Source organism: Anopheles maculipalpis, chromosome 2RL (assembly GCF_943734695.1).
Source record: "Anopheles maculipalpis chromosome 2RL, idAnoMacuDA_375_x, whole genome shotgun sequence".
NCBI lineage: Eukaryota > Metazoa > Arthropoda > Insecta > Diptera > Culicidae > Anopheles > Anopheles maculipalpis.
In genome coordinates, this window is record NC_064871.1 from 40,237,711 (window position 1) to 40,261,089 (window position 23,379).

General features: G+C 41.2%; 4 protein-coding genes across 4 annotated transcripts in view; 2 read left to right on the plus strand and 2 right to left on the minus strand.

Moving 5' to 3' along the window:
• LOC126558330 (actin-related protein 1) overlaps window positions 1-16,037 on the minus strand; it is a 309,926-nt gene extending 293,889 nt beyond the window's left edge. The window contains exon 1 of the mRNA XM_050214326.1: window positions 16,033-16,037. The gene's annotated coding sequence lies outside the window, so the exon portion shown is untranslated. The remainder of the gene's footprint in view (window positions 1-16,032) is intronic.
• LOC126557178 (uncharacterized) overlaps window positions 1-23,379 on the minus strand; it is a 422,959-nt gene that overhangs the window by 246,528 nt on the left and 153,052 nt on the right. The window lies entirely within an intron of this gene.
• Window positions 1-23,379, plus strand: part of LOC126558300 (ras-related GTP-binding protein A) — a 284,579-nt gene that overhangs the window by 175,879 nt on the left and 85,321 nt on the right. The window lies entirely within an intron of this gene.
• LOC126556719 (adenylate cyclase type 6) overlaps window positions 9,846-23,379 on the plus strand; it is a 41,294-nt gene continuing 27,760 nt past the window's right edge. Inside the window, exons 1-3 of the mRNA XM_050212164.1 lie at window positions 9,846-10,003; window positions 10,319-10,549; window positions 19,176-19,272. Of these exons, the coding sequence (XP_050068121.1) occupies window positions 9,890-10,003; window positions 10,319-10,549; window positions 19,176-19,272 (442 nt within the window). The 5' untranslated portion in view covers window positions 9,846-9,889. The remainder of the gene's footprint in view (window positions 10,004-10,318; window positions 10,550-19,175; window positions 19,273-23,379) is intronic.

Genomic DNA, 23,379 nt, shown 5'->3' on the forward strand with positions numbered 1-23,379 from the left:
AGCCACTCCCGAACCACGTCGCCCCAAGCCGAGAGGAAAGTGCATTGGACGGTTTTCGTATGCTACATGTAGCACTGGCAACGTTACGGAAACGTGCCAACTTGATTACCTCATATTCTACCGCTCGAAACAATGGACCGAAAAGCCACGGAATGCAACACCACTACCCTCCGCACACGATCTCGTCCGTCTCCGGCTGCGGCACCCGATCTGACTGCGTGCTCCAGTGCTGCAATAACGGAAATGTCAATCAAAATCGGCTTCAGCCCCACAAAGCGTATCGAACGTGCCCGGCAGGCTTGATCTGATGCAATGGTTAGCTTTTACATGCGTCCTGCTTCTCGTTCTTCCCCTTTTGCCCTTACCGTGTACTCAACACCATCCTTAACACGCACCGTTGTATCTCGTTCCACCCTTTCCACCGGGCTGGGCAAGTGTCGAGTAATGTGCCGAGTACGGTGGTGGTGTGCGCAGTGCAGACGTGCACTGTTATGCACCAGAGTGCGTCGGGTGCAGTTTGCCAAATGCATGCTGTAGGAAAAGTGACGAAGATGTGCTCTGTGTTACAGAAAATAAACCCACGAAGATGTGCCAGAAATCCCGGAGAGTGGTTAACAAAGCAATATATGAGAAAATATTTCAGTAGCGCTTGTTGCGCTCGAAGCCTTTTCAGCCGTTTGTGTTGGGTGGAAAAGAAGCGTAAATGTACGATTTAATTATTCGTTTGTAAGATGGACTTTGCAGATGCTGAAGATTATTCAATCGTTCGCAGCAAATTGTTTAGTATTCTGAGGGAATAAAATCGGTTTGATGATAGGTTTGCTTTGGATGGAGGGTTCAATCGAAAGTATCGTGTTTCAGGTCTGCATCTTAGCCGTGTGGAATTCTTTTAGGCTATTTGGATTCATTCAATTAATATGTACCGTATAATAAAATGGTTCGCTCGTTCTTCAATTTTTGGTTTTAAAATGAAAAAATTGGAAATAGATATATTTGACATGAATTTCAGTAGCAGAAGATGATGATCCAGGATGTGTTATTTAAGATTTGAAGCACGTTTTATATGCTGAATTTCCTTCCCTTTGAAAAAAAAAATCCTTGAAATCGAAGGATTAATGTGTCTTCGTTCCTTGGTTGCCTTTTTTGATTCGATGAGCGAAACGGATCGAAGAACGATTCGAATTTATTGAAGGAAGGAGCTCTTCAGAAACATTAACTTGAATTTAAGCTCCGAACATTCAAGTTCCTCTAGCACAACTTGATGAGTTTTCAAGTTGAGCTATGTATGATTCGTGTCATAGATAGCCAACCATCAGGAAAAGTGGATCGACGGATTTGTAGAGGCTAACGTATAATAATCGGGAGTCAACTCGCCGATTTAGCGGGTGAATAGTTCACATCGTGTTGCTCTGTTATTAGAAGTTTTCATAACAGCAGATAAGAAGCTGCCGCAGATGCTCGTACACATCAAATATGCTCCCTGTCGAATCGATACACTTCCAAAACTGAAAGTACGCTTTTCATGCTTTTTTTTATGCGAATGTAATCACAGAATTTATTCCCTATCCATCGATTTTTCGCTTTTTCTAGCAACCGACTGTGGAGGTAAACTACGGCGCATGAATGACTAGAGCATGAGTTATGGTTTCCCACTATCTTTCGTACCACGTATTAATGTATATTTTATGAATGCCCTTTGGATGTGGTGTAAAAACATGATAAGCTTGGATTGAGATTTCCGATCGAGTGCGGCATATGAGTTACGGAGGCATCAGTTATGGATGTGCTTTCAACGATGAAATATAACCCGCACCCTTTGAGGGTGGCTTAGCGTGCTGCGACGTACTTTGAGTACTTGCTGGAAGGAAGAGACTAGTTTTGTATTTTACTTTCAGTGATGCGAGTGAACGGCGAAATGAATTTACTTTTTAAAATGATTCTACACATTTAGTTTCTAGTATACTTTTTTCCATTTGTAAAAATATTAAATATGAATATTTTCTTATTAACCGAGTATGGCCGGGATAAGGCAAAGAATAAGGAGGAAATGCCTTATCAAGATGATTATAAAATTTACTCAACACAAGCGGTGTTGACAATACGGCACTGGACCGTCATTATTAATTATAAATAAATAAATAATATTTTCTTATTTTAGTATAAGAAGGAAAGTGTGATATTTTCTTCAACGCATTTTACTTCAATACGAACCCAAAATAGTAAAATAAATCCATCTGAAGTAATAGCAAAATCAATCGCTTCACGTGCGGCACTAAAATCACAACCAACGATACCTTTTCCTCAAACATCAGTTCCTCGTACATACTTTACTTGCGGTTGTAAGGATCGAAGTACGGCAGGCAGCATGGGCTAGCTGAGAGGAAGAAAGCCAGTTATTTGAACCATCGATTACTACCCTCCCTGGGTATATGGAGCACACGTTCGAGTCGGTGGCTGTTCATCATGCATCGATTTTCGAGATTCCATTCTAAAGTTTTCCACCAAGAATTTGAACGCTTCACACACAGAAGAAAAAAACCAGTCAAGGTGGTGGAAAACTTTACACATAACGGAAAACTCTGGCACGCGAAAACTCGCTAGACGCTGCATGTTCTTGCGCGCTTTAGTGGGTAAAAACGATGTAGAAACCCCCAATGGTGTATGGTGCCGTTAATGGAGGTAAAACTGATTGACGGCCATTTGGCATATGCCGGAAGTTTGTACAGAAAATCATCGGTAGCTAATTTGTTGCCAATTTTATCAAAAGTAGGTCGGGGCTTCGATTGCGCATTGTAGAATATTGTGCTTGATTGGAAGCTTTTGCTACCGTGCTTCTCAGGGATGTGAAAATAATTTAAGTATCGATTTACAAGGACATCGATGCTAAGTGTTACTTTCGGTGTTCAATACTGAATTATGTTAGGTGATGTAATTTAATAAACATGACTGGCTTATTTAATGCACAGTTTTTGGTTTGCTTAGAACAAAATTTTACGAGTTCATTTGTTCATGTTTGCTTGCGATTTATACGTTAAAAACACACACCAAGATCGGTTTTTCCCATCTCAAATCTCTTTAAATTGAGATTTAACTACAGCTTTTTAAAACAAAAGAAATCTGCTTACAATATGTGTTCAAAATGTTTGTATTTGCTACGAAGGAGACAACAACGATGCCAATCTTCACACTGCTGGTTTACTGGAGTTCAAGGCTCTTTCAGATTGCACCCCCGTAGTGAGGACTGACTATCCATCTACGTGGTACCAATGAACAGGTTGCAAAGCCAAGAAAAAGAAAAATGTGGTATTGAACTATTGATTTTTAAATAATCTCTTACATTCCCCCACTGCTCTTGCCATGCTTTCACTATTATTTTTTCACCCATATCATTAAATTTTTCCGGGAAAGATCTTATTGATGTCATTAATAGTGCGGATGATATGAATAATAGGCATTTTTTTATCAATTAATTCATCGCTCATTCATTCAAAATTTTCAACATCAATCAGTCTGTTCCGTATTGTTTCTCTCAATATCTCTTTTTACTCGTCTGCCATCTGATATTTAAAATTTATATGTTAAACACGACCAACAAATCCTTTTGATAGTTAACGCTAATGTTCACAAGTTTTATCATAATTATCTGAAGTTTTCAACGCGTTCCGAGAAGCTGCTATTAGGTACTTTGTATTTTTTTATCAGTTTCTGCTGTCCTTTCATACGAAACAGCTTAAAAAATTGCTTCCAGTATGAGCATTTTTTTCTTGTCCTTCTGACAATACGCCAGGTGAATACCGATGGAATACCGGAAACATGAAAGGTTAAGCAGCAAACGCCCGCCAGCAATGTATGGACCATGCCGGGCTATACCTTTCGGTCGCAGCAAAAACTGCACATGAGAGCCATGTACAAAACCCACCACATCGAGCATCGGTTTTTATGTGTGTAGTTCAGCTGTTTTGTTTTTGCATTCCTACACATGTTTTAATCATGAGGTACGCTTTGTGAATCTTTTGTTATGCATTGTTCCGTCGGTCCAGCACGGCAGAGGAGAAGAAGCAAGACGAACCTAGGAGGATTGTCCATTTTGTTTCTGCCAACCACATTTCAGCGCCAACAGGAGATCAGCAGTGATAAAAGAATATCAGGTGGAAGACACTGGCAGGGTATCCGGGATTGGTACCGGTCCTGGGAACGTAACCTACCATACAGCAGATGTTTGACTACTTCCATTGCTGCGTTTCATCTTCCAGCAATGATTTAATCTGCGAAGAGAGATAATAAATTGACTTTAGCCGGTGAACCGCAGCTACCCGGTGGCAGAGTTAGCAAAACTGTGGATACCTCCGAACACACCTTCGGGGGATGAATCGGACTAAGGGCTGAGGTAGAAGCGTTGAAAATTGACTGAAAATGAACCAAATTCCAATAACTTGTGCCAGCCAGGGAGAGATAGAGAGAGATAGAGGCAAAGAGACAGAAAGAAAGCGAGTTCGTACGATCGTGTAAGCATCCAACAGAATTTTGTTGGCAGAAATTGCTTTTGGCATTTACGGAATGTAGACGAGCTTCTGCCAACTGTTTTAGCAATTTTAAATGCTGAAATAACAGGATCGTAAATTTGGTTGTACCAGAAACTTACTTCAATCTTACACAGGTGTAACGTACAGAAACAGTCACGTAATATTAGCCTCCTTCATGGGAAAGAAGCTTTACTTACTCGCTTATAATTTACTAAATTACTCAAAGTGTGAAGATCGAAATCTTTGAAAAAAATGCACACTATTTCTAAAATTTTAACAGGGAAAGTTTATGTAATAGCATATGTTTTAATTCCACCACCCCAAAGCGCCTTGTGTGAAGTAATGTGACATTAAGATTCCGCAATTTGTTCGTGCACATGAAAAGTGTGACAAACTTCCTTAATTGACGTGCTGCTGCCTAACAGCCGTAACAAGATTAAAACCCAACAGTTTCAGATGTCACCCGGTAACAATATACCCATCTGCGCCATAAAATCGAGAAGCAGTTTGTTAATGAGTACCAAAAGCTCGGTACGTGCTCATTAATCATGTGAAGATAAATGAATCCATCGTCGATCAGTGCGCCACCGGTGATAATCCGAACAACCAGGCCGTGTTTCGCAGCACACGCAAGTGACAGTTGCTCTTACACCTCATTTCAACTCGATCAAAAGATTGATGTGATATTCGAACCCCGGATCGTTTCATACGTGTGATAAGATAGTCCGTTTTTTTAAGGCTTACACTCTATAGCAAACTTCCATCATCAGGACTAAATTTTGCTAATTGAGCTACTGCCAGCTTGATGCGCTGTTGGTTGTGTGAGAGTGATAATGATCGATTGAAAAATGCCAAAGCTCACGCATGGCACCGATGGCCACGAAATGCGTCATTTCCATTCGATTGATTTTCATCGAGCGAAAGCCGATGAACGTTGTCGTTTCATGCTTCAATTTACGATTAATTTCATCATCCCGGTTCGATTCGGCAGCCCCGGAAACTGGGAACATGGCGCACTGGGTGAACCAGCCAACGGAAATCAAATTATTTTTCGACGATGGTCATCGTAAAGCATTCATCAGATTCGGTCCCACGACCCCAAATGGGCGGAAGTGACAATAAAAAAAAATGCGCTCTCTCTGTCGCTGCACGAAGGAAAGAATGGAAAAATAAACCCGAAAATGGAAGGGACAGCATGCAAAACGGGGAAAAAAACAATCATCCGTCAATAAATATGTTTGAAGTTATCTGGTGAGCTTTTGTTTTATTTTTGTGTGCTGTATTACTTTTTGCCATGGATCCGCGATCCTCGCACGGGACGAGGTTGACAAATGGTGATTGATTTTTCAAACTGTCCGGTTCCGGTGCGTAGCGGAAAGATTTAGTGTGCACGCCTGCTGTCGCTCATTAGTACTATAAATACAATTTGTCGTGCGATTTTTGTGTCCCTTTACGGTGTAACGTAACAAGCGATCGTAACGAACCCATCCTGCTTACGTTCTCGTTTTTGGTTGGTAGCAGAGACTTGGAACAAAAAGTTGGCCGGTTGTCGTACAATTTTCGGGGGTTTCCATTTCGTGTTGAATTTCTCAACCCACACCACACTAATGACTGTTCTGTTTGCTGTTTGTTTTTAATTAGAGCTTACAATTGGGCTGGAAGGAGCCGTCAGATTTTTGTTTTGAAAAAGCACAGTTGTTGGGTCGTTTAATGAATAGATCAAACAGAATCTGTGTATTTTTGCTTGGAGAAAAATGAATCGAACATTTTTTAGTTCTTTCGACAATACAGCGCAAGCCGTCATACTTAAAATAAATAAAAAAAAATTAAAAATCTTGTAGTTTTTTTGGGCAATACGGCGTTGAGCAGTTAAACTAGAATATACATAAATAAATCTTTTAGACTTTTTGTTCATAGGAAATCTGGGAGATGAAATATTCTCGAAGTAGTTTTTAAGACCCACAACTGTTAAGAAGTTTAAACCTGAATCAATCCCACTTTTTATTCACCACATATGAACAGAGTTTCTTTGCTTCCTCTCGACATTGTACCATTTTGCTACGATTTAAAGAGCTTGCCTTTTGCGCATCAATCACCTTAAACCACCGGTACAGTGTTGTGAGGTGATGTGTGTACGGCTGTCAGATTACAACTCACAACACTTGAACGGCGTGTGGAAGATTCACCAGGGCTCAAAATGTTCCGGTTTCGGAGGTTGATGGCTTTTGAGAAGTGAATGCATAAAAGCGATCGGATAAAGCGGCTCGAGAAGGCTCGAGAAATCTTTTTCGAGCTGTTGAACGGTTTCTTGCGAAGTGAGCTTTTTTTCCTCGGCTGCCTCGTGTAGTATGATAACAATCTTTTTTCTTTGCTGTTGTTCTGCTTTTCTTTTTGCCTGCTCTTGCTCGATGCTTTCTAGTGCAAGATAATCGAAAATCCCATCCCATCGAACAGACGATTCGCTTTACAAGATTTTCACGTATGTTTTTGCAGTGGGAAAAGTAAGTGGGGAAGCAGCAAGCGGAACGATAACGGAGCGACGGAAGATGATCAATCGAGCGAAAGGATGGGAGAAAAACTCATCAGACACAGTTTATTGCTGATTGACTGTCAAAGTCATCGCGTATGTATGTAGTTTTTATTTACAGTTCAACACAAACATACACACAAATAACGGAGTGGTATGCCGAATGCGTAATATATACGTTTCCCACAGGCTGGCTCAAAATGGTTTCCTCTCTAAGCCGTACAAAAAACCTAAGTGGGATGAAGTGAGTGGGAGCATTGCTTTTTTGTTTAGTTTTGCGCCAATTTCTGTTTTATTTCGTTTGCTTTCCATTGTTCGTCCAGCTCGATCTGATAGGAACAGTGCTTGCTGTGCAGTAGGGTGATACAGATGGTCTCTCTGGAACCACAAATGGTTCCATTGACTCAATCTAGCTAATATTTACGCGACCACAAAGCGGCCACAAACCAGCGGTTTTGTGATTCGCAGACACGAAATCCTCCTCTCGCAAGGGACGATCCAAACCGAAAAATTAAACAAAAGCATTCCTAGCTGATAAACAAATTCCACCACTTCCTCTCCGAAGCGTCCTGTGACATACCAGTTCCATTTGCCACAATGTCCTTATTATAAGGGATAGTAAAAAAAAAAAAAAAGGATGCCAAACTCATTTTTTTCCTGTCGAAGAAGCCTCTTGATCAAAGTGGTTCATTTAATTTCAAAATTAGAAAAAACCACAAATGTATCGTAGGTTGTGTTTAAATTGCGAAATACTATTGAAGTGAGATGTTTTGAGGGGGTGTTTTTGTTCATTGAAATCCTAATTTAATTACTTTCATTCTGAATTCCGTGAATTGTTTAAAGCTATAAATATAAAATTAATCGGTAAAACGAGTGTTGATGGTACGAGTCTCACATAATTATACCTTGCATATGAAGTATGTGACATGTCTAGCAGTATTTAATTTATGTAATTATGAGCACCCTTACAAAGTTATGATTTCCAGAAAAATGTTTATTTTAAGAATCATTATAGCATCAGCTGATTAGTGCTTGAGAAGAAGAAAAACATGTTTCTTAGAAAGCTGTTACTGAAAAGGAGGGAAAATAAAATTAACGATCATGAGTCAAATTCATTAAGGTTGTCGGGCAAGCACGTTCTTAGAATTGGGTATTAATTAATCATTTCAGAATTTATACGAAATCTGGTTGTTTATACAATGTTTTTTAAAAAAATCCATTTTTTGCATTTCTTGCATATCCTAAAACAAAAGTAATAAAAATGATACTTTTATTTTCTTTGAATCCACAAAACCCAAATCATTTGTTGTGGAATGCTTTAATTAAAGGAGGAAAAAACAATAATAGAGTCGCCCAGAACAAGCAAACAACGGAAGGCAACACTCCGCACCAGCAAACAATCAAACTTTGAAGACGATAAAATAATGAACTCATGAAGTAAATTCTCCTGGTGAGTCGTGGCTCGGCTATGAGATAAGCTGCCAGAAACAAATATTTACCCAAGCACTCGCTTCGCCAAGCACTTGCTTACTTCCATCGATGCAGTTGCTATCCTCCGCAGCGAGGCAGCTCCGAATGGTTGATGAAACGAACCGAAATCAATTAGACAAGGCGGTTCTGTTATTGTTACTGTCATGTGCCTGCATTCCCGTGACGAATTTCGATTCCAGATGAGAGACAAAATCAACAACTCCGTTGCGCCATCATAGCGCGTCCGTCGTCGATCGGGCATCCCTTAACTCAGGGCCCTTTCCCTCTCCCCTTGCCAGCTTGATATCCGACGGAGCATTACATTTATTTGACTAGTCGCTTTTGCGGTGCCCGGAGGAAGTTTTCGATAAAGTGCTAAGTTGTACGGTGGCGTTGATAAGGAGATCGAATACACATTGTGTGCTGTTTCGCGATGGTGTCGAACAGGTGGCAGGTGATGGCAGGTGGCTCGAGAAATCAAATCATAGCTGTATAGGCGGGTGACGATGACAGTTACAGGTGGGCTTGGTTTGGTTGGAAAATAGCCATGAGCCTGTTGTCATTCGATTTTACCATTTCTTTGAGCTAACTCCTAACGCAATGGGAGGGCCCTAGGGAATGTTTGGGTGTTTTATTTTCTTCAGGAAAACTATGAATGGCTAGGAATTAGGAATAATGAAATTGATCAATAACAGCAAGCAAACATTTATATCGCACAGGAAACCTTCATATGAAATTCGTTCTATTTCGCATAATGAATGTAGTGAATTGATTAACATATTTTAGTGCGTTATATGAGCAGAGTGCCAATCACTTCTGAGAATATAAGTGGCCTTGTCTAGACTTCTAATTATTCGTTTCATAAACATGTAATTTACTGCTTCAATGGTAATTACCTTGTGCTTCAATGAGCGGAATTGAATCCATTCGAACCACTCGCTGGTGAATTTATTTGTTTCAATCTTTGTATGAAATTTATACGTTTATTTCTGTATCAAACAATTGAAGATTGATGATATCAAGATTTTAGAAATCATGCCTAGTCTTTTGATTGTGGATTACACGTTTCCTAGTGAACTACCAGGCGCCTCCATTAGGCAGATGTTTATTTTGGTGAAACGTGTAATATTTGTACTATTATTCTCCTTTTTTTTATCTCTTTAAACTATTTATGTTTGTGATTTGAAAACATAATTAGAGTAAATTAAGATGAATAGCAATGGTTGAATTGCTCATGAATAAATGGTCAAATGGGAAAAATTCTAAAGCTCTACCCAATATTGTTATTCATGTTGTTTTTTCGCCTTTCGTTTCGTTTTCAGAGCATCTCTCGTAAGTGGAACTGAGTTTCGGACAATCTACTACCAACATGACATCCCCATTACCACTCCTGCGTTCCTTTTCAACCGAGAATCAGAACCGTGACTGGAGCAAACGGTTTTCCCTGCGCATCAAGCAGAAAAGCAGCAACGATGGCAAACTGGTGAGTATTGAAAAGCTTTCAGCTCGTCACCTGAGGTATAGGGGCTTCATGTATGCAGCTACCATTCCCTGGTGTGAAACACGTCTGGTTCGTTTTGTGTAGCTTGTGTAACACGCGGGAAGGGAGACACGTTCACCTTTACTCCCCTCCCTCGACCGTCTACACATTTACACCGTAGTCACTTTAACTCACCCGGCACACTCACTTTGTTCCTCAATTTTCTTCTTTCTTTCTTTTTCTCCCACTCTTGCTTACATTTTTTTCCCCGTCCGGCAATGTCCCAAACTCCCAATGCACACCCTCGGCATCACGCAGGACTTTGCATCGTTGCGCAAGAACAAATTTGCACGCCGCTGCTCGTCCCTTCGCCAGCAGCCCACCGAACAAACCACATCGAGCGTTACGCTCGAGCTGGAGTCCGCCTCGCCGGCACATTCCATGACCATCCACGAGAACAGCTCACCGAAGAAACCGAAATGGGAGGTCATCGAACACTTCAAATCGAACGTCCGGGGACAGGAGTCGATCAGCAGCAGTCTCATCGCGGTAAGTAGTGGTGTTATTTTTGCGTTCCGATGTTTGTGTGTGTATGTTTATTCTTTTTGCTGTGTGTATTTGCGTTGGACCATGCCGTGCTGGTCCTTTTTGCAGTGCACCGGAAGAGGATTGGTGTTTGTACAGGAAGGTGATACGAAAGTGCGATCGTTAGCTCCTGATAGCGAAGTTCCCATCCTGGCATCTCCCGCTGCACAAAGCACATCGCACAGTAAACAAACAATAACAAAGTATGATTTATGTGTGGCCACTGTGTGTTTGTGGAAGAATCAGACTGTTTGGCCGTTGACTTACATTTATAGCAAACAGGAGCAGGAGGAACGGAGAAAACAAACGCAATACACGGGTGCGCCGGGCAGGATGAAGATTGAGTGTCCAGTTGATGAAGCTTATGATTGGATTGTGGTAACGAGAATGGCAAAGTTTTCACTTCCTATTTTGTGGGCTTCACTGAATCGGGTCCGTAGAAAAGATTGTTAATTAAAATAAAAGCCAACGATAAGCAGTTCCTCATAATAGATGGCCTCTCAACGTAACGCCATGTCATCAATAACAACAGCAGAACGAATGTTTCGCAGGGAGATTTTCAATTGGAATGAGCATTTCTGCCGATGATCAATGGGCCGTGATGAAACTTTTGCTTCCGCAGTGCTCCCGTTGAAGCAAGGGAAAAGAAGCTTTCGCGGCACGATAGGAACGAACGGTCTATCACCACTGTCGACGCCCAACGACGCAGTCAACATACGGCACAAGATTAGGAATGCGAAACGTACGGAAAACGGTGATGCAATCGTGCGTAGAATATTTCCACACGCTTCCAGATCAGATTGATACCGTTTCGGTTGTTACCTCTGATTTCATTCGGTTCGCACGGAACGAAACGATGTCGGTTGAAATCACGTTGACAAACCAGCGCCCACAGCATCGTTCTAGTGTGTTGTTTCGTATTCAAATTTAATAAAATGTAAACGATAGCATACCGATGATGGGATGCGCTGGATGGATTCGCTGGCGTTGGTTTGTTGGAACTGAAGCGGAAAGAGATAGTTGAGTGTGTTGTTTTGTTAAACAGACACGGCGTGTTTAAGTAGATGTGTTGTGGGAAGGACTTTTTTTTCTTGTGTACAATTTGTTTTGTTAAAAAGGAAAAAGAGATATTATCGCCTAAATCGTTCGAGTCGTACAAAGGAGCGCCTTTAATATGTTGACGTGCTGAATTATGAATTTTGGAATATATGAGACGATTAAAGTTGAAACTAAACAAGAATTTTTATTTTTTCTTAAAGTTAAAGTTAGAGATTTATTGCCACAGGAGAATTTGAAGGTTACGTCGTCTTTTATCCTAATCTGTCATTATGTTTATTTTTGAAAGTGACATCCTTTAACGATTGAACAACTTCCTACTCTTGCTTCGTTTGTAATTGGCTCTAGATTTATGCTTCAAGGAATGGTTTTCTATTGATTATGTTACATCTTCAACCACATTTTAAAGCTGCGGTTAGTGTGTTTTGATTTTTATCCTAGAATTTGCTCGTCATCTTTATTCGTGTATTTTACAATCATCTGTATGACTTCTTGATATTTTCTTTTTTACTTTCAAATTTGTCTGACTTTTTGATTGTCAAGGAAGTTAATGTAGGCCATTTGATTCTTATAATTTAAAAAAAAAAATACGAAATAAGCTAATAGCATGTAAATACAAGTCTGATACACAAGTCTCAATTGGAAAATTGGGAAATCTATGCCAAATCTTTTGAAATTCGTGTCGGATTTTCAAATCCGCGCCAAAGGATATGCAACTCATAGTGTAAGGATATCAAGGCATTGAGAATGACAAAAAAACTCAATTTTGTATGCCTTAAAAGATCTTCGTCTTATTCTTGTCGTGTGAGCTTCCAGGTCACGCCGATCAGCTAATGGCTTACTAAGACTTTGCTGATAGCACGTAGTTGGATTGTACTTTTTTTATTTTGAAAAGGACTTACTTACTTGCTTACTTATCAGGCGCTACAACCGCTTTGCGTTCTTGGCCAGCCGCTGCAGAATCCGGAACCGCTCACGGTCCCGCGCCGTCGTCCGCCAATCCCCGTTATCCCGGCCTTGATGGTGAATGATTCCACGCCATCCTCCCACCTCAGTCTGGGCCTACAACGTCTCCTCTGTCCATGTGGACGACCTAAACGAACTTTCTGAGCTGGAACGTCCGGTGCCATGCGTATAACATGGCCAGCCCATCGGAGCCTGGCGAGCTTAATTCGCTGCACGACGGTGAGGTCGACATACAGTTCGTACAGCTCGTCGTTGTAGTCGTTGCTCCTCTGTTTTCCTCCCCCACATACGGGGCCAACAATCCTTCTGAGCATTTTCCTCTCTAACGCGGCTAAGCTCTGCATTCTAACGTGCCAGCATTCTAGCGTGCAACTCCGTCTCTATGCCGTTTTCGGTGCTGATTTTTGACCCGAGATAGCTGAAGTTTTGGACGACTTCAAATTTGCGGTCACCTATCCGTACAGTAACGGATTTCTTAGTAGGACCCGCTGATGGTGCCACCATCAATTTAGTCTTTGCCGCGTTAATCTGTAACCCCTAATCTGAGGTTTTCTGCTGCCTGCTCGATCCTTTGGTAGGCGTCTGCTACTTGGGAGAGCCACAGACCAATGATGTCTATATCATCAGGTTATGCCAGGATCAGGGTTGACTTATAGAAGATGGTTCCCGAAATCTCCACCTCCGAGTCACGGATGGCACGCTCTAGCGCCAAGGTGAATAGGAGACAGGCGAGCCCATCTCCCTGACGCAGGCCTTTGGTGGTACCAAAGGACCCTGAGATATGCGGCCTTGAAATCTATGAAGAGATGGTAAGTGTTCAACTGATGTTCTGCCATCTTCTCCAAGATTTGGAAGTATGGTGAAAATCTGGCCAGTGGTAAATTTTAGATTTTTAGATAGATTTTAGAGATGATTTTTAGATTTTAGAGCAGGACAGCCTGGAGGTATTGCCAGCTGGATAGTACAGTACAGACTAGTACATTGTTTAAGGAAATATTTTATAGAATCTTAAAGCTTATCTTAAAGCTTTCGTTCTATTCGTCCTATCTGTTTGCTTAGAATTTAAAAGAGGTTTAATAGCATTTACCCAAATATCCTAAGGTTTTTAAAGTCTAAATTCGATCTATTCTCCTAAATCGTCTCATTATCGTCTGTAATGAGAAGATGACCTATTTTGTCGGAATGACTCAGTCAGTCGTATGTCTTCGAGAGACTTTTATGAAAGTGGCAAAGAGGAAAATACATATTCAAAACATTTAATCATTTTTTTTGCATCACTTACCCAACAAACAAAATCAGTATGCCTTTTTATTTTACTCATTAATTAGTCGAACGAGAAGTTAGTCGATTTTAATTGAGGGCTAATTTGAACTGATGCAAAAAATTGACGAATTAAGACATACGCCTTTTTTTAGTTCCGCAAAACCAGCGTCGATGAAAAGCAAAACACAACAGACCTTGAAAACGATGATTTGAGGTCATTATGGAAAAAAAATTAATTTAAATTTTAAAAATTGTTTTCGAAATTTCAGAGAAATGCTCTTTGTTAAACAAATATGTTGCTGTAAATGGACAAGAATTCTTTAAACATTGTTCAACAAATTGATTTCCATTTTTTTGTTTATAAAGAACGGCTAGGACGTATTGCTTATAAATAAGTAAAATAAACCTTTTATCTTATTTCCTCCTCCAAGCCGTGAAAGGGCACCATATCTCGGGTATGCTCGGTTGATAATTCTTAATCTTGATGCTAGGAAATACATGAACCATAGATTGTCGAGCAAAAAAAAAAAAAAACACGTCAAATGGTTAAAAGGACAACGCGCTTGCGTTAACCAGAATAATTAAAACCGGAACACTCGAACGAATTACTTGAGCTTTAGAATGTAATAACTTACTTTCCCAGAAGCACACACATACAGACGCTCGTGAGCGGTGTCAGCGTATGACGCGTATCAAAGAAATTCCTTTCAACTTTGTTGGTTTTTGTCAAGGGTAAACTATCTGGAGCTATTAGAGCCTTTAGAGTAACAAAAACTCGCTGGCAGCTTCAGCTGCAGTACCAACGATCAACTCCCCCAGCGGATGCACGGAACGGGCATTCACTCACCAAAGTAAACTGTGCGATCAGACGACACGTCTCAACACACACACACAGCCTGAGCATGAAGCTGTGCATGTCCACTGGTCGTGTTGAAAACGGTGCCCATGACAATCTGTGCTGTGCTGCTTTTGTTTGTTTCCTTGCCGACGACTATCATCGTCGGGCGCGATTACGGCGATGCAACCGACAAAGGCCGTACGCCAAACAGGAGATTGGAATCCGCTTTTCCCCCGCTCGCATTTCTTCCCGTAGTTCGGGTGTCAACGGTTTCGGGACAAAAAGGTGTCTTTATTCGACATGGGGTACGTGTGTGTGTGTGTGTTCGTTTATGACTGTGGTGCAAAGCGTTTAAGGCAAGTAATTGTTTTATGCACGCGAAGCGATAAAGCGTGTTAAGGTGAAAACCTCCGCATGTACTTGCCACCTTGCACCCCACCGTATCTCACCATGCGATGAGGTATCCGCTTTTGTCACAAACATACCAGAGAGATTGTGACTGTGTGTGTGTGAGTGGGATGGTTCTTGCGCGCGGAACATAGAATAACGGCAAGATCGGATCCCGTTGCCAGGACAATCAGATCGTTACAGGCAGCATTTTGTGTTTGACGGTGCAAGTCGAGAACATAAAAGTACAAGCCAAGCATTAAAAGTAGCTTCCAGAGTGGAAAGCTCCACCTTCCAGGCTACGCTCTTGCGGGAGTAGCCTTTGTCCCAACCATGCGCCCTTCAAATGAGAATGTGTTTGTACACAGGTGTCTTGCTGGTTTACCGTGCAATGAATTGTCCATGTAAGTTTCATTCTTTGTGTTTTATGCTACCTTTTTTTCAAAATGTTTCATGAAGGCTTGCCGACAAGCTTTCCAGCACAAACTGTAAGCGATTGTTGCCGATCGTTTCCTGCCAAAGAATCAAAGAAAGGGCTTTTGTGCCCGTGCTGTAAACGCTTTATCGTGGTGTCACCCGGTTTTCATTCAAAATCGCTTTTGCACGCTTGAAGTGGCCCAATGTAAGCAATTCCGGTAAGTCAGGTCGTAAAGTGAGCCCACCCAACGCATGGGTGCTGTGGTTTGTGGCAGTTATTTTTATAATCCCACTGCATCATTTATAATCTTTCTGTTTTCCTTTCCGTTACCAAGCTGCGGTGGCGGTGGTAGGTGGAAACATTTGGTCCATCGGATGCTCTACGCGGACAGGTTCATAAACCATGGTTCGCGTTGTTTTTTTTTTCAGGCCTATGTCTTGATGCCGGCCGTGGCAGAGAGCTGTTACTTTATCGTCTTGCAGGCGTTTGCGTCCTGTCACATGGCATCAAGATTTTTGCTAGGTTTTTTTTTTATCGTTGCACTCTTCAAATCAAATAAGAAGAGACGTAGAAAATTGAGCATAGAGCTGTAGTAGAAGTGGAGCAATAAAAGTCACTCACTTACATTTCGCATTGAGTGTTGTTTACATAGCCTTACTTTTCGGTATTTTGATCGGAAAACACACTAAGAAGGGTAATGACGGAACAAGTAATGCCTCTATGTCCCCCGAAAAACACGCTTGTTTACGTCCACTTCCGTAGATTCAAGAGGTCTGCACAAAAAGAAAAAGTTTTACTGTTCAATTGTGGCTGTTGTTTGATCGTATTTATCTTACCGCCTCGCTGCGTGGGAAGACAATTTAGTATTTTACGACACTGACAGAAACCGAAACGGCTATCATCGACACTTGGGTGCGACTGTCTTTGGGTAAAGCGTTAAGCGTTCGAAATATGGTAATTAAAGCTTTTTATTGCACTCACAGTTTGTGCTTCGCGCTAAACTTCGTTGCATCTTAGCGAATGCCAACAAGGACGATCACAAAAAGGTGCCTTTATTGCCACCGAAATCTGAGGTAATTAAGGGGGTAATTAAATTTCGCAGTCCAGAGTCATTCCTGCCACCGTTGGACCGTGTCAAAATTATAATTAAACTTTTCAACTATGAAACAATGGCTGTAAAAAAGGGGAAGCCAGGAAACCCAACAGCTGTAATGTGAGTTATCGTGTAGTAGTAATATCGCGAAGCAATGGGGTTGGTGCTATGTAGGGTTTTAATTACGTTTGATCAACGCTTACCGAGACTCACTGTCGGTTTGTGAGTTAAATTGAATGAAACAATTACGGTGAAATAAAATGTCAACTCGCTTTTGATGTATTCACGCGGACAGATTTAATTGGTAATGTATTAGTTGAGTTCCAGAAACTAGTGATTGGTTTAAAATTTTATTTCTTTTTAAAATTTATTCCCAAATTTAGTATTGACTGGAACAAACTTTCGGTAGCGTGTTCTCAAATTACTAGGGTACAATAGCAGTAGACAACATTTTCTACTGAAACTGATCCCTGGCGGATGCTACTTCACCATAAAGATTGACTTCATCGTTTGGTTTTGAAAGTGTTTGTTAAAGCACACCCTTTCCTGTAGCTCACAATACTATTTAGCAGTCATAGTATAGTCAATGTATTTTCAAGGAACGTTCAAGCTACAAAAACCGAAAGATGCATCCACAAAAGTAGAGCCAGAAGATGCAATTTTACGGCGCCATACATCTGAGCTCTGTAAATCTCGTTCAGTAAAAGGTGCATTTCAGTTTACGCACGAGGATCTACGTATGAATCTAATAAAAAATATCCTTAAAAAAACAAAACAAAACCACGATGCGAATGGTGAACAATGTTAACTAGCTACCAGAATAGAAGTGCATCACATCTGCCACACATTCCTCGGGCGATAAGTGCGTCTTGTGCGCGCTGAGCGAAAGCTGAGTGGAAAATGCACTGAACATTTCGGAAATGTGCATTTTTTTTCTATCTCGAATCACACTGCACGCGCAAACTTTAGACTGTTGCTAACGAGTTGCTGTTGAGTGGCGATGGAGCTAGCAGTATCTTTCCACCGACCGACAATTCGGTCGGTACGATGCAAAATGCAAATATAACTATGCATCCTCGCGCACACACACACACACGCCTTTCCTTTTCTGGTGAGTCTTTTGCAAACGTATGCTTGCAGGATGTGTTTTTTCTCCTCATTTTGCTTTCAACTGGAAGATGCGAGAAGGAAAGAATGCTAACAAACCTATAAGACTCAGGCGATGTGATAATGATGATAAGCACGTTGCTGACGCTGTTAACAAGGATCAGCATCAGGGTGATGAATGGGTTTCTCTTTAGTGCTGCCGACACGATGGGTTTTTTTTTGCATTTCTTTTTCCGCTGTTTTTATCCAAACACATTCGCAAACACCATCGCTGTCGATACTAGTGGCGTGTTTGTCAGGAGAGAAAAAAGGATTACGGATAGTAATTTGAAGGAAATAGGACGGGAAATAGTCTTTTTTATTAATCCGGTACTTTCACGCAATCAAGTATTTAATTTTTATCCTGTAAACAAATTATTCAACAAAAAAAAAAATGTGTAAAAATCCTCGTGTAAAAAAATAAACGAAGGAGCAGAAGCTCAGCAAAGAATTTTTTTCTCGTTTTTGCCTTCACGACTTCACTGTGTTTGGTATTCGTAGAAAAGTTGAGAGTTAAAGGCAAGCTTCTACTATAATTTAAACTCTATAAAAAGCGCGTTGTTTCTGCCAATTTCTATATCTAGAATTTAAATAATCATTATCGAATGATTTTCTAAAAGTAAGAAATACGGTCAGGTCATTCTTAACGTGATTTCAAAACATTCTACAAAAACTGATAACTCTGCCATGCTTTCAATTATTTATTGTACTAAAACAAGGTGACAAACTCGAGTGACTACTATATACACATTCCTGCTAAAAATCAGTAAATTTCATGTAAATTATCGATTAAAGTAACGCGGCTTTGTCAGTCCTGGCTGTGGCAACATTTTCATAAACTGCAGCAAATAAACGCTCATCATTGAAGCCTCATAAAACCAGCCCATAACAAAATAATAACGATCCAACGACGGGACATTCTTCAAGCGTTCGCCAAGGTCAAGCGAGCTCATTGCACCAAGGGCAGAGCTGACCGTTTGCACGAAAATTATTCGCCAACTCAATTTGGGCTCGTTGGATTAACTTTGGGTGTGATTTATGAAACATTTAACGATGTCTCCGTCCGTGTTCCGGTGATGCCCGGTGTTTCCAGTCTGCAATTCGGGCTAACCAAACGTTTGCATTATCCAGCAGAGTGGAATGAGTTTGTATTTATGTTGTTGCTGCAGGATCTCATTATGGACGAAGCGCGAAAAAAAAAGTAAAAACCTTCAACAGGCCACTGTTCCGAAACCTTAAACGGGCTTTGCTAGTATTCTATTACTCTCCAGAGAAACCGTTACGATGGTTGTGTGCCACTGAGACAATACTTGCCGAGTAATTTTTTTCATTTTCCCTGAAAAGTTATTAATCAGCTAAACATGTTTTTGTTTTATTCCCAAAACAAATCACTAACATGGCACTGTTCTTCAATTTTTTACAGGCCGGCGTGACAGCGTTCAACCTGGACGATACCACCTCCAACTACTCCGGTACGCCATCGATACGGAAGAAAAGCTTCCAAATCTACAGTGGCGCAGGTATGTACTGGTAAATGGATAAGGATACACATTTCAATCACGCTATTGGGCACAGTTGATTGTACCGAAAGAATGAAAAGTATAATTTGTGTTTCCCTTTTTTGCTTTTCTCAACGCTTTCCACCGCAGCGAAGCAATATTCCCATGGGAGTAAAAAATTGACGAATTTTGTGTTCGTTAAGATACAGTTTTTCCTCTGCAAATCCCTCGTTTCGGCATCGCTAGGGAAATCATTATCAAATTGTATTAATCATAGCTGTAGCGTAATTGAATGTGAAGGAATTATCGTTTGGAAGGATAACAGTTTCGCCATCATTTTTCTACGAACCAGCTCCACAGTCGAGTGCTGGAGTGGTTTGGAGTGCCGCTGCTGTTAGCAACGAATGGAGTGGAGCAGTTCTCTCGAAGGACAGATCGTACAGGTTCATTGCGCCTGAACCTGGCGATACTGGGGCTGTCTCATTTTTATCCCATTTTCCAGGGAAGCAAGCAAGCCTGTGTTTTAGGGAGTACACGCTAGTCCGCATCATTATCGCTAGGACGCAGGTACGTGAACGTCCTATCGAGCTAGTCATCATGCATATCCCTGGCGTTGGTTCGTGCTGAGGCATTAATTAAAAATTCATATTACATTAATTAATAATAAACCATCTGGCACCGGATGGAATGGCTCGCAAGGTCGTTGTCTGCCGACGTAAGCTCTGGCTGGCTGCAATTAGCAACTGATTTTTGTAGTTTGCTAGTTTTAAATCTGTTTAGCTTTGAACTTGCCATCGCTTCGTAGCGTAAACCCAGGTGAGAGAGAGAGAGAGAGCGAGAGAGAGAGGCAATATGCAAATCGTGATTAAACTATCCGAAGTCGCACCCACATACTGTGCGTGATGTAAAGTATTCATAAACAGTAATTTGGTGCTACCAGGCAACCCCAGCGCGAGAGCTTTAGACGTCATGAGTCGAAAGGATAAAGGCTTTCCCGTTTTCCTTTTATTGTGGAAATTTTCGAGAACCCGAAATCGCTGCCACACCGAGCGATCGTCTGCATCGGGGTGGTGAGCTGTTGGTGAGCACCGGATCTTACCGTCACCGGTACGCTTTATCGCCCAAGAGTCAGCGCCTGGGAAAGCTATCAAACCGTACGCACCTTTTTGATATAGAGATTTACTTTTTCTCGGAAATTCATGTCATGATTGTTTGCGAACCGGTCAGGTTTTGTTTAAAGGAGGCTTTTTTCCCGATACGGAAAGTTAAGCTTTTTCTATGTAGAGTCGGTAAATAAATTGCAATCTATTGAAAAAAATAGCTGTGGGCATTGGGGCATTAAAGAATAATTTTTACAAAAAAAAAAACAGATTATCTGAAATTATTTTTCACATGTGTAGCAGGTTGTGATAAAACTAAAAATGCGAAATTTGTTTGATAAATAAGACGAGACAAAGCATAAGAAATCATTCAAATTTGAACCATCAAATCTTCCTTTTCTTTGAGTCTTTTTCTCCTAAGTTGGAAAATAAAACCTGAATCAGACTAAACCACAACTCATTCCTGAATTTGTTGGTGAATTTGGCCCCTCCCTTGTGCAAAGAGAGGTCAAACACGCAACGAGGTGGAAAAAATCGTAACCCTTGTTGAACTAACTTGTAACATCCTTGTTGGATTGGTGTTAAATCGACTTGTATAAATAGTACCAGACAAAATGGTTGCTCAATTTGCAATGCATGACACAATGTTAGGGGTGATACATTATTAAATTGTTCTCCACATTGTGTTCGGCAACAGAATGGGATGTGTCGAGCTCTCGACAAAATCACACGGCCTTTTTATTGTAAAGAATTCCTTTCGGACAACTGAAACGTAACAGCACAACTGTTTCCTATTTGTTTCCTGGAACAAACAGAACATTAATTCAATGTTCCGGCTGCGGATCGAGAAGAAAGTGTTTCAACAGTCATTAGATGACGATGTTATCGATGTCATGTTTGTCATGCAACACGTGTCGACAGCAAGCACCGAACCGAAGCTCCACTCAACGGAAAGTTTTCCGTAATTGAATTCACCTCTCGGACCTGGACCTCGAGCTTGGACCAACAGCGAAACAAATTTCCTATAGAAGATCCGTTACACGGTTACGGTGAAAAGATGAAGATATTGACTAGGACGCTGTGTTTGAAGTGTACAATGAAGCGCACAGTAGAGCAAATGGACGTGGATGGTTTATTTCGAACCATTAACGATTCGAGCGTTTCTTCGAATGCATCAAACACACTCTGTGCTTGGTTTTATTTCGTTTTGTTACTGGTTTCTTTTTTGCCACCAGCAGAAGAGTAACCTGAAGACGATGGTGAGTGGCGTACAGCGTAAAGATTTCGTTTTCTTTGAAGGTACTGGCAGGCAACTTTTCCATACAGTGTGAGGATTTTCCTCCCTTTTTTTTTTGCTTGCCCTCTCGATACAAAGGAAACGCATTTCGCAAACAGACAAGCGCTCGACCCCGAAGGCAAATAGCGCAAGCAAATGTAATCATGCCCATGTTTGCCTTTGTTTATTCCGTACACTCCCGTGCGGCCACTTCATCTGAACCGAAACCCATTTCAGATACCAAATTGAACTGTCGTGTGTCAATGGTTTGCAATTCAGCATGTATTTGCGTATTATTATGCATCATGTACCGAGAAACCTTTAATCCTGTAATGAGGTTATATGGTTATATTCTGTGGTTCAGGTTGCATTTTGTTAAGGGGCAAGACAATGTGGAAGTTTCTCAACATTTTGCAAACTTTTGTATTTTGATCGGCCCGCGTGAATGGTCTGGTGGAGTATGCGACAACGGCGCTGGTCTTTACAGGGCAGGACCGGGGTTCAAATCCCATCCGCACCGTCCCTTCCGTAGTCAGGACTGACTATCCAACTACGTAGTATCGGTAAGTCTAGTAAGCCATTCGATAGCCGACTCAATCTATAAGCTCTTTAAGCCAAGAAAAAGAAGATGCTTCGTAAATCGTAAATCAACGTAAATCGATTATCGCTCTCTCAATGGTAGATAAATCTGCATCATGTTTCCTTCATGTTTGGCAAATGTTCCAATAAGTCCGACAACAACTTTTACTGTTTATGCTCATCAAATGTGTCGTCGAGCAAAATATAAACACCCCGTAGCGAATTGTTCGCTGTCAAAGAAGGAAAAAGAAGACTTTCTCCCAAACTCCGTGTTCCGATGATCAGCAACTTTGAGGTACTTTGTCACCACATATGACAAACTGCGTTTTTGTGCCAAGAAAAACTTTCCACCCATAGTAACAACGAATCGGATCCCATTATTGACACCGTTCGACAATGGAACCAAAGCAGCGGGTGAATAAAGTTTGGCAAAACTTTCCTTTCTTTCTGCTTGACAGCTTGCTGCAAAAGCGCTTGCTATTGGAACACTGATAATGAAAGCTCTTTATCACTGTTTGTGAACGTATTCGCGGCAGTAACTCTTTACCCTGGGCAGCATGACCTTCCTCAAACATTGGCAACAGTAACAATCATCAACAACGTAATTGAGTTGATAAAGTTTTTTATCAATTTTCAGACAAACTCGCACGTGCTGGAGCAAAATAATAGGAGAGTGAGGAGCCGGCGGACAAAGTTATTCTGACACCCGCCATAAGCATCCGAAATAGCTATAAAAGCAACATTACTGGGAGCAGGCATCTCGCACCAAAATGATTCGAACATTTATCGGGGCAAGCATCTTCTGTGAGGTCCCGGCACAGTAATCGTTTCATGGGGTCGACGTCAAAATCCTTTCGCCTGTAAGCAAAGGCATTCTAAAATTCATCCATTACCGTACATACCGGAAGCCTAATGGAGCATCATTTTATTCACGAAGAATGTACTGCTTAGTATGGCGGCACGGTATTATGCTTGCATGATATAGTTCACCCCTTAAACGATTTCTTGTTGCCAGTATGGTTCGGTCTACGTTCGATGTAGGCCTTTGTTATGGTGGATGGACTTACTAGAAGCATTCGATAGCGTCCGCACGAATGTTAGAAATCTCTTTAAGGCTCGCACAACGGCCTTGTCCGTGTCCATGGGAGAAGCATGGAGAAATCAGCCACGTTA